The sequence below is a fragment of the Atta cephalotes genome (assembly GCF_000143395.1).
Source record: "Atta cephalotes unplaced genomic scaffold scaffold00026, whole genome shotgun sequence".
Lineage (NCBI taxonomy): Eukaryota > Metazoa > Arthropoda > Insecta > Hymenoptera > Formicidae > Atta > Atta cephalotes.
The window spans coordinates 3,587,493-3,600,173 of NW_012130090.1; the positions used below are offsets into that span (position 1 = coordinate 3,587,493).

General features: G+C 33.4%; 1 protein-coding gene across 1 annotated transcript in view; it reads left to right on the forward strand.

Moving 5' to 3' along the window:
* Positions 1-1,532: 1,532 nt before the first annotated feature.
* LOC105620466 (retinal homeobox protein Rx) overlaps positions 1,533-12,681 on the forward strand; it is a 72,330-nt gene continuing 61,181 nt past the window's right edge. The window contains exon 1 of the mRNA XM_012201954.1: positions 1,533-1,843. Coding sequence (XP_012057344.1) covers positions 1,533-1,843 — 311 coding nt within the window. The remainder of the gene's footprint in view (positions 1,844-12,681) is intronic.

Consider the following 12,681-nt stretch of genomic DNA (forward strand, 5'->3'; position numbering starts at 1 on the left):
CGAGGCAAACCACTCATCAAGCGGACGTCTTCATAAGAATCGAAGTGCCGCTCAGCGAGCGCGTGGCCCATCGACGAAAACAGGTGATAGTCAGAAGGTGCCAGGTCTGGTGAGTAAGCTGGATGGGGTAGCACTTTCCAGTTAAGTGTCTCCAAGTAGTTTTGGATCATTGTTGACGTGTACGATGGTGCGTTGTCGTGGAGGAAAATCAACTTGTCATGATTTTTCCGATAATGCGGCCTTTTTTCACGCAGAGCACGATGCAATTTGATCAGTTATTGGTGATAACGGTGAGCATTAACACCAGGTTTTAACAGTTCATAATTGATGACATCCTCCTGATCCCACCAAACGCACAGCATCGTCTTCCGTCCGAAGCGATTTGGTCTTGAGGAAAATGTTGATGGTTGGACGGGATCAACTCAAGATTTCTTGCGTTTAAGATTCTGAAAATATATCCACTTTTCATCGCCTGTCACAATCCGATGCAGGAACGACTTTCTTTTTTGTCTGGCAAGCAGAATTTGGCATCGCTCCATCTGCCTATTGTTCTATTCATGCGGTACCCATTTTCCGATCTTTTGAACCTTCCCCATGACATGTAGTCGCATGGAAATGGCTGCTTGAGAAATGCCCAATTGCTCGGCAAGCATTTTTTGCGATTGGGTATCGTCCTCGTCCAAAAGAGCCTGCAATTGACAGTCCTCAACCTTCCTAGGCCGATTTTCACGCTTCTTGTCACTCAGATCAAAATTGTCATCATTGAACCGATGAAATCAATCTCTGCACGTTGTTTCCGATAAAGCATTGTCGTCATAGGCCTCCACAAGCATTGGTGCGATTCGGCAGCCGATTTCTTCAAATTGAAACAGAAAAGCAAAGCTTCCCGCATATGCTTTTTTTTTAGCAAAAACTAGACATGATTACGAAAGAAAAAATATATGTTGTTGTATGAAATTGCTGATGATGTGCACTGGTTAATGTTGACAAATGTCAAACACATAAAAAAAAGTATGTTGTGTGTGCAGAGTAGCTTTGTACATTCACTAATGTCACCTATGAGCATATAGCGGATTTAAGCTTATACACCTAGGATATTTATAATATCATATTGTGCAATATTTCCACAATTTATTTATTGCGACGTTGAATTATAAAATGATTAAAAGTTGGAATTCATTTAAAATTTATTATTCAGATCTCAATATGAAGTTACTCAATATAAAGTTATTCTCAATCACTTTCGAAAAGTATGTACATTTTTTTGAGATACTTAGAAATAATAAAATAAAATAAACCTATATGACAACTGATGATATTCGAAAAATTTTTTTATTATGCAACTGAATTATTAGTCGAATTAATCAAATATCTTCAAGTCGAACTACAAACAATGTAATAAATACATATGTACGTATACGTTCGACTTTTATTTTTATTCAGATGCAACAATAATTCATGTTCCCCGATTCTAATATTCTGCCATTTTTTCTTCTTGTGAGAAAGGGAGAGAATGAAATTTATATAAATCAATGATCAAGATAGCGGTTTCTCCACAGGTATGGTTTCAAAACAGACGGGCAAAATGGAGAAAGCAAGCTCGGTTACAATTGCTGCAGGATGCGTGGAGAATGCGATGCTTGGGTTTAGGAAGCGCTACGCCGCTGCTCCTCGGCCGATCACCTTCCAGTGGTCTCGAGAGAACCAGCGACGCGTCCTCAACTTCTCCGTCATCCTCATCAGCTCTTACAGGCTCGCCGAATACGACTGACAAGTTACCTGAGATTGGCAGTCCCATATCGGTCTGCAGAGATTTTCGAATTTTATCTTCACTGCCACCTGGGTAAGCATTTTGAATGCAGAAATATATTTTTGATAATTATATAGGGTGATCCAGAACAACTCAGGTATTCCTGAAAAGACGTATTTCTGATCTAATTCTAAGATGATTTTTCTTTTATGAAAATTTTATCCTTAGTTTTCAAATTATAAGAAGAAATAATTAACATATCACGGACCGCGTAGAAGAAACGGGAGCGATGCTCGGTTAGACGCGGATAGAGACCCTATAATCAGAGTTTGATGAAAGCGGGCAATTTCTGATTGGTTCTCAACCTTGCTCCATTCCGTATTCTTCGGATAACTTCGTACATTGTTAAAAAACGAGTGCGAAGAAAAGAAAGAAATAGATAGCTACAAGCAGATGAGTAAAACCTGTGTCAAAGAGATTAGAAATCGATTCGAAATCTCAGACAAAAAGAAAATTAACAAATTACAATTGCACAATCAATTGATCAACTTGATTGATTTATACGGGTTTATTTTACATATTGTCTGTCACATATTCTAACTTTTTGGACATGCATTCGTACGAGAAAGTAATATCTGTTATCTTTTTCTATCCGCCATTTTTGGTCCACATTCGTCAAACTTTATTATAGGATCTCTAGACACGCATACAGATCGGATGCATCACACGTTTATAAAAACACATTCATTCTCCTTTTCTCCTCTGTCAGACCATTTCTTTGTCTTTCACATACTTTAAATATGCTAATTTCATTCAATTATAAATTAGAATGATGAAATTGAAATGAATTTTTTGAGTATCGAATTGTTTTTTAATTACACTGATAAAATTATTAGAGAAATGTTGTAAAAGAGCGAAATTAAATAATAATTACGTACGATAAGCGTTATAAAATTAAGCATTAAAACTATTGACATACAAATCATACAATTATTTCAGTACGTTGAATTCTAAAAGTGCTTCTTACAATTTAATGTACTGAAATACCTGTTAGACTTAATTAAAGTATGTTTATGACTGTGCTTGTATACGGACTCACGTGTTTTCTTCGTGTGATTTTCAATCGCCGAATAATCAATTGTTTGTGATTGTTAATAATTAACTGATAAATCGATTAATAAATTCCTTGTTTTATCAAGTATAATCGAGGTGTGTCAATGTTGAAACGTGACACAATTTATATAATAAAAATCTCATCATGGAAAGATGTGACTTGATGCGTACTTAAAGGGTAATTAATATTTGATGAAAGTGAATTTACAGTAAACAGTTGTATCGAGCACAGCTATTACGATGCATCCAAACTTATTTCTCCGTCTGTTTCAAGCTAGAGCAAAATGGAATCATTGAACATCTACAAAATAATAACAATTTTATAATTAAGATAATAATAAGCTTTTAAAATGTATTTGTTTTAAACATTTAAAACTCTTTGCCATAAAGCACGATCGCGTTTCTTATAAAACTTATTATAAGTAATAAATGCTACGAGTGCTATAGCGCAGATAAAATTGTTAGAGAAATTAATAAATATTCCCCTTTACATAGCCGGCCTCAAATGACCTCCGAGTGATCTTGACTTTGACTTTGATTCTCAAGAAGATCAAAGTCATTGACATTCGTATCGTTATTCATTAAAATTATTATTAATGAAAACATTTTTATGAATAATAAGTGATTTTTGAATACGTTGTATATTATAATATAACAGTCCTTTGTTTGACTTGGTAGAGCAAAGATGTTACTCCATAATTTTTTTCATTTAACTTACAATTATGAAGATCTTATAAACTATTTATCTACTTATAATCCATGGATTATTAGGATTAGATTATGGCATAATATGCGTTCTGCGTTCTTTATCACGATTTGTACGAGAAGTACATTACGAACATTATTTAGCAGAATTTATGTTTAAAAAATGATTTTAATGACAGACTACCGCAATTTTTTAAATTAATGGCTTCTTTATATCCATTAAATTATATATCGTCAAATAATAAATAAAATATTATACATTCATATTGGAATGTGTATGTTGTGTTGAAAAACTGTCTTATTAAGAAAAACGTTTTCATGATCTTGACCTTCTTGAGGGTCAAGATCACTTGGAAACCGTTTGGGCATGGTTATATAAAGAAGAATATTTACTCAATTAAGTTTAACAAGTATTTCATTAAGTTAAATTGTAAGAAAAGAGAATTAGAATTCATCATACTGAAATAATTGTATGACTTGTATGTCAATAATGGTTTAATAATACTTAACTCACTAATTATTGTCTAATTTCGCTCTTTAAAACATTTCTAACAATTTTATATTTTTTTCATCGTAATTAAAAAACAATTCGATACTCAAAGGGTTCGATATTCATTTCAGTCTCATTATTCTAATTTATAATTTAATGAAAGTAACATATTTAAAATTTGTAAAAAATAAAGAAATAGCGTGTCAGAAGGGAAAGGTGAGAAGGATAGTATTGTTATAAACGTGTAAAAACTTGTCCCTGGCAGAAAAATTTCTATGCCAAGTATGCCAAAAAGTATGCCTTTCTACTTCTATGATTATGGCGTAAGATCATGTTGTTAAACATAGAAACTACGCCAAGCTATGTGAGATACGTAAAATGGCGTACTTAGACCTAATTAGGCATAGAAAGTACGCCAAAGTACGCGCAACTAATAATCATTACTTCCTGAACTATGCGTTTCTTTCTATGCCGAACTACGCCAAATTAATTTTTATTATTTTGTAGTATTTCAAGAAAATATGTAATTCTATGTTTTTTTACGCGAAATTACGCTCTATAATCTGATAATTGGGCACAGAAATAACTTCATTCAGAAAAATGTTTTGTCACAACAAAAATTTTTTGCGATAACAAAATTTGTTTGTCAATACATGATCAACTTTTTATTTTATTAACAATTATTTCAAATTATTTTGTTAACCTGAATTTTGTTGTCGTAATTTACATTTTGTTGCAATAACAAAATTTGATTTTCTATTCTGATCGATTGGTTGAAAATACCAAATAATTGAGGTTTGCTGTCATAACAAAATATTTTGATTGTTTATCCTGATGGAAATAAATCGTTAAAATTGTTGAAAATCACTGAAATCTATATCCATTTGATCCATTTCAGTACAATTCATATAAATGAAATGAGTCAATTAATACAATATATATTTCATACAATTTTGTTTCGAAATTGATTTACCCAAAATTAATTAAACTGAAATAATTTGTATCCGAATATATAGTAAATTTATATACATTATTACATCATGTTTTTAATCAAAACAATTATATGGCATAAGTTATCAATTAATCACCATAAAAACGCTTATTTCATCGTATATAATTTAATATCATATTTGAACAAATTATATTATCGCATATCGTCTCAAATTATATACTATAAATTTTATTTTTATGGATCATATGGATTATAGAATTTTGCGAATTTTTACCATATAAAATGTTTATTATATGTATTTCAAGCATACAAACTTTTCGCCACAAACATTATGCATATAAGCCATTGCTCGATTATGGAAAGAAGCATACGGAATTGTTAACCATGAATCTAAAATTTGCATTTCGAACGCATTAATATGATTATTAAACGATACAGTCATTTCTTGAAATAAAAAGTAAACATTTTTCTTATTATCTAAATAAACTATAATAATAAGGGATTAAATCCAAACCAAACCAAAAATAGAAAATATCTTCAACGTAAATATTAAGAACTAGAGTATTTTTGTAAACTATATTATTAATGTTAATCCAAGAAATAGGACGATAATATTTTAATAAAAGATAGCAGTAAGAAATTAGGAACTTTGTGAATGTGTAATTTCAGGATCAAATTAAATATGCATTTCAAGTCCAGTGTTACTAAACAATCTATTGTTTAGTATCAATTGATGCTTTAAAATTAATATCTTTAATGTATTTATTCTTGAACATGAAACATGTATATGGCAGTCGTCTGTTACGGTGGTGTTGTGCGTGTACGGCGATGTTGTGCGTGTGCGGCCGTCGCCTTCGGCTTGACTATCGCCGGTAGCGCGCAAGCTATTCTCACAAGGAGGAAGGATTTCGTCGAGTGACTAGATCGAGATGTGACTATTTACAATGTATTTATACTAGCTATGTACAATGCAGGTAGAGGACTGTTTGTGGTACTTTGTATGGCCCTAAAAAGAGCCGTTGTAACGCGATATCTACCGCGAACTTTCGCGAAACGAAATTGGAACGCTTGCAGCGTTCACTTAGCGGGGCCCCAGCTTTCGCTGTTGTTGTTGCAGCTAACCTTGGTGGAGTGACCTGTAAGAAGGTGACTCTCCTTCGCCAAACCAGCGGCGGAGAAAGCTGCATTTGCCTCAGCTTCTGTGACATTTCCCACTCGTTCCCCGACGTCTGTGTGCCGGTGATGGTCCTAAGCGGTGTCACAGGCAGCGGTGAGACGGCCAGGATGGCGAGATAGTTTGGCGACGTATATCTCCGGAGCCGGCAATTCCACGTGCTGAGGAGTACTCGTGGCGGTCGTGTGAGCCTCAGACGCTGCGATGAATCGAAGTGAATGAGTCTCCATTTGATGGCGAGCGTGGAGTGACTGGCGTTCGTTACTTCCCTCTCTGGTCGCGCCTGCAGGCTGCTTCTCTGCGAGGCTGGGCTACTCCTCCGCTGCCGGATTGCTGCTGAACGATTCCTCTGCGGTCCAGCTGTTGCTGATCGGCACCTCTGTTGTCCGGCTGCTACTGGGCGGCGCCTCTATTGCCCAGCTACTGCTGGGCAGTGCCTCTGCTGTCAGGTTGCTGAGTAGCTGTAGTTCGGCCGATAGACGACTTTCGATCGTCTCGAAATGTTTCAGCTTGATAGCTACACTGGTTAAACACGTGTTCAGGAGTGCAGTGAGCGCGTCTTCCTTCACTCCGGCAGGCCTTATTTCCCGCCGGATGGATCTCGAGCGCGAATTTTCGTTTAGGCGCGCCAGCCCTCTGGGGGCTGAGTTACGGTACTCGCGCTTCGTTGCACACGCGTGCCGCGACTTTTGCCGAGCAGGTGGCAGTCTTGTGTGGCATAAGGAACCGCCACAATGTGCACTAATCTTGAATGGCTTATATTTCGCATACATGAAAGATTAATTAAAGATCTTACAGAACGTATTATGCCAGAATAAATGCAGCGATAAATGATGCTTGAGCTTCAAATTTTCGAATAAATACATCTCATGATGTTCGATGTATATTGTAGAGTAATGGATCTTGAAGAGTAATGGAATACATAGAAAACTGATCAATAATTTTTAGTAATAAAATGTATAAGTACCAATATGAGTTACTTTTTGGCACTTCATCACCTATAATAATTTCAAAGTACTTACAGAAAGTCATTCTGAAGCAGAGAAACCCAATATTGACATTTTTAATTTTTCATATTTTAAAGACGGAGGTCTATTTCCTGACTCTACAGGACCCAAAATCGAACCCCCCCCCCCCTATTCTCATATTCAGTTCGTCGAATGTAAATAATCGTTCTTTTTCAATAAACTGAATAAAAATTTTTGATAATAATCATATCAGCAAATACTTTTAAAAATATCATGCATAATATCGACACAAATATTTTTTAAAAGAAAAAGAAAGTAATTCGTTAAAAATACAATTCTCTACAATGCCAATTTTTTGATACATTTGTATGTCATTTTCATATTCATTAACGAGTCGAATTAGATCAGTATTTTCAGATATTTGCTTATGCATATTTTTTTGTATACTTTGCACACTCTGTATGGATAATTATTGTTGAAACTTTGGCCGAAGCAGAAAATTTCATGAACATCTAAATTGTCTTCAATTACTACAATGCAGGACATAATAATTTCAACATTATTACGGACATAAATTGGATTTGTTTCCATGTGTTTTAATTCATTAAGAAATGGTAAAAAGGCAGCTCTATTTCTAAACTCAATTTTATCAGAATTACAAAATAAAAGTGTTAAAAATATGTTATCGACCTTAGACTGGAATTTCGATGGAATACACGATAAAGAAAAATTCATAATCTCTAATTTATGTACCAATATGTGCACCAAGGGATTGTTTACTTCAAATTCATCAAAATATAAAATATAAAAGATAATAAGACTCGATAATAATAAATAAAGTCAAATTTATAAGAAAAGCTACGAGCCAGAAAACAAAATAAAATAAATTATAAAATTATAAAACTTTAAATATTACAATACAACGTTTCGATCGATTGGGTCATTCTCAATGCTAACAAAATTCTTAAAATCTATCGCTTAATAAAAATTATATAAATACATGTTAAATTCTGAAATGCTCGCCAACAATGTAGTCCTTTAATTCTTCTCAACGATGTGGACCTCACGAATAGTAAGGGCATGTTTTTTTATATGTTCTTGTAAAAAATTGTTTTGTTACCATAAAAGTGTCGTCAGAAGATGGGAATTTATATCAAGGGAATTTATATCAAGGAAAACCAAAATACCATTAGATGAATTTTTGATAGCTTTTCTTATGGTTTTATTTTTTATTTTCAATAGCACACTCTATAAACAACCTTTTTCGGAATCCTATGTCTCCTATTGTTGCTAATATGATTATGCAAGATCTGAAAGAAATTGCGATTGGAAAATTGCTTTGTCAGTTGTTATTTTATTTTCGATATGTGGACGACGATTATTTTTGCTGCCCCATCTGAGAGTGTAAATGATATTTTGGGAATATTTAATTCTTTACATATTAGACTACACTGTGGAAGTTGATATGGACAATAGAAAGACAAAGAAGATAATAGAAGTTTTTTAGGCACGCTGTTGATTATTGAAGAGGGGAAACTTGTTTTTGACGTACACTGTAAAGCTACTTTCTCTAGCAGATTCCTTAACTTCAATTCACAGCATCCTGTTTGTCACAAGAGAGAGGTTATCTACAGATTCGTAGACAGAATTGTTCGCTTTTGCCATCCTCGATTTCAAAAAAACAATTTAATGAACGTCATTAATATCCTATTGAAAAATGGATATCCAATTAATTTTTTGTACGATCCAGAATTAAATTTCATATTTACAATAAGATTACTACTACTAATATCATTAAAGCTAAAGAAAAGTTTTTTGCCGTTCCATACATCAAATCTATTTCTGAAAAATTTTCACCGTTTGCAAATATGTTCAATTGCAAATTAGCTTATATTATTCCGAACACTTTAAAAAGTTTAATAAAAAAGAATCAGCTGGAACCTTTACACAATCAAAATGTCTATAAGATTTTATGCGATGACTATGACATTAGTTATGAGCTAAACTAAGAGACAGTTGAAGACGCGATTGCATAAACATGTTTCCAACATTAAGAGAATAAGTCTTCATCGGTTATCTCTAATCATCGTATATTCACCCAGAGAAGGGTCATAATTTTAAATGGAACACGTGAAAATTTAGGATATAGCACCTTCTTACAATATAATAAAAGGTTAATTTCGAAAATACATGGTACATATTAAAAGCCAAAACCATGGAATTAATAAACAAAATGATACGGATTCATTGTTGGAATTATATTCTAACATCATACCATCTCTTTCTCCCTCTTAATTGTTTATTCTTATTTCCTTTCCATCGGGCATCTTCCTTTTCTATTAATTTCCTTTTATTGTTGTGTTGCAGTTACAGTTATATTCTTGGTTGAGACACTACATAGTCTTTGCACATCTTTCTTCTGATTGCAATTCGCTCAATTATAAGAAGGGAATTCATAAGCGATTGTTATTATTTTTTTTTCTTTCAATGAAAGTTAAAGTGTTCACAAGAAGATACTTATTTATACAATATTACTAATTACACAGTTGCACAATTATGTGAACTTGAACTGTTATGGTTACTTTCTGAGTCTCTTTATAGATCCTTTTATGATTTATTTCTACTTCGCTGGAATGCTTTTAATATTATACAATGAAAATTTTATCTTTGGATAACATTTTATAACAAGACAATTTTTTACACGAACATATAGAAAACATGCCCTTACTTATTCGTGGAGTCCACATCATTGAGAAGAACTAAAGAACTATTATACATTGTTTGTGTTACGTCCAAGCTCCGCATATATGGAGCTGAGACTGAACGCAACGGGAATCAAATTATTAGACCGGTCGTGGTCAGACTCCGGACCACAAGGGACCTGTAAGGAAGGACCGATGCAAGAAGAGAAGGGATCACCCAATGTACTGCAGCGAAATCAAAATTTACTACTTGGCGATAACGATGAATAAGGTGGCCAGAGACCGTCAGAGAGGGTGCCGTCGACTGTGGAATGCTGGGCGTCAGGTCCGCTTCGATCATTCAAATTCCTCGATCAAGCATTACCGTTTGCCTTTATTATAGTTGATAATATGGTTTTGTACTGATTTTACTGGAGAAAAAAGGCTTCGAGAATCGAAGTCTTTTCAAAGGTTCCGACAACTATAACTTCCCCAAACTCAGAGAGAAAAATTGAGGACCGCGGAACCGCGATTTTTATACTAATCGCCTCTGATTACTTCAATTTGGATTGATGTAATAAGTATCGTTAACTAGTAGTAGGATTTTTCTTTGCTCTCAGATTGGTCAAGATCTTGAAGGAAGAAAGGATGTTGACCGGAGTCTGTAGTGTGGAAAAGTGTTTTCCTAAATTTTATGACCTTAAAATTTATGGGAAAACGCTCGCTGCAGTGCGTCAAGAAAGCACACGTGCAGTGTGTGCACTCGGCGTGTGATCTCGGCATAAGACCCAGAATTTATCCCTGAGCGTCGCATGTCTTCTTAGATTTAGTAAGACCGTTAGTGATCGTCCGCGACTTGACCGTTAAAAGGTATCTTGGCGCCGATCTTACGCTTCCAATGATATATTTATTATTATTTTAACCGCAGTGTTTGAGAGATACAAACTTGATATCTTTTTGGTCCCGCCGCTCGTGATTTTTAGTTTATCTCGGAACGACTTTTACGAAGAGATGCTGGATTCTTCGTTTTAATTTTTAGTGTGGGAAAAGAAAATTTTTAATCTTGTCTAGGCTATAATACTCAACTTGTGCATTATTCGCAGCTGTCTTTTTATTTCAACGAATTCCAGATTTTCATGAAAGAAAAAAATCGTGGGAATCCGCTGGATGTAACATTGGCGAGCATTTCAAAATTTAACATGTATTTATATAATTTTTGGATAATTTTTATTAAACGATAGATTTTCAAGAATTTTGTTAGCATTGAAAATGACCCGGTCGCTGTCGAAAACGTTTGTATTGTAATATTTAAAGTTTTATAATTTATTTTGTTTTGTTTTTGTATTTCTGGTTCGTAGCCCTTCTTATAAATTTGACTTTATTCATCAAAATATATTATAAGAGATAACACTATTTTTCCAGGAAATCGAAGATATATTTTTTTATACAGTTCTCCTTGTATTATATTTGAAATGCATGAAGTTGTTTGCAACAAACCGTTCATGTAATATAACATTATACCTAAAAAGGAAGGTATCTGAAACAACTTCTGTAGATTCAATTAGTCGTATAGAAATAAATTGACCCCTGTCATATTTACTGGAATCATAGTAAATACTTTGTTGATTTATTTTCTACATTGACCTATGACATATGATATAAGTTTATATAGCAGTCTTTGCATTCAAAGTAGTGTAATCTCTTATGCAGTCTTTAAATTACGGAATAGAGTTTCAAGCGCAGTAAATATGTCTTCGATTTTTCTTTTACATAATTCATTTAGAACTGATATTATTTCATATTTTGTTTCAAATAATATGGAATCTTTAATGAGATGATCTGTAAGTTCAATAAAATTCTAAATGTGCTGCCGTATTATTGAGCTATTGCTGTAAAGCTGCAGAATAAAGGACGCACATGAACTTTGGATTCTACTGACAAAGCAAATTAGATTTATTGATTTCAACTTATAACTCATCATTGTCATCGGCATTTGCATGCAAATATTTTCTTTGATGCAATATTATTCTATTACTAAAGGGAATAATATGACACTGAATTCGCCCAACTTATGTTTTTTCTCTAAATGCTGCTTAAAAATATGAATATTATGAATTTCCCAAATGCAGTTCTCTTATCGGCAAACGTACTGATTATTCATACCGAATCGATAAATTAACTTAAAATGATTTGATAACATTGGAATTTCCGGAACTTCCAGCTCACAGATATAATATCGGAACATGAAATGCAATATAGTTTATTTCGCACTAACTCAAACACAAAATAAATATTAAAATTAAACAAAAATAATGAAAATTTTCTGATTCCGTACTTTCTAAATCTTATTTAGTTTGATGCTTAAGTTGAATACTGAGTTTATGTGCTTGTCCATTTGGTTATTCTTTTATAAGTTTTTATCCAGAGCCACACTTATTCAGACTGAGGTGGATACGAGGCGTGCAGTACTTGAAAAATTTTATAGCATATATCAATGGCTTTTAATGGTATGTCTATCAAATACAACGTGTCATTTACATTTATACGATTACTCTACATTAGCCAGAAATCGTTCCTATGGTGATAACATATGATTGTAAACTTAAATTTCTTCTTGCAGCCTTTTTTTTATCTCTTCGCGTACTTCTTGTAGTAATTCAGAAGTCTATATATATTAACAAATAAAGTTAGTAATTAATTAATGATCATTAGACATTACATATCATATGTACATTTTTATAATCTGACTTTCACATGTAATATGAAGCTTTTAATCGATTCTATAATAGATGGTTTCCACGTCTTTTGTTCCAATTCTTATTCCTGCAGATGATGGACACACAGGCAG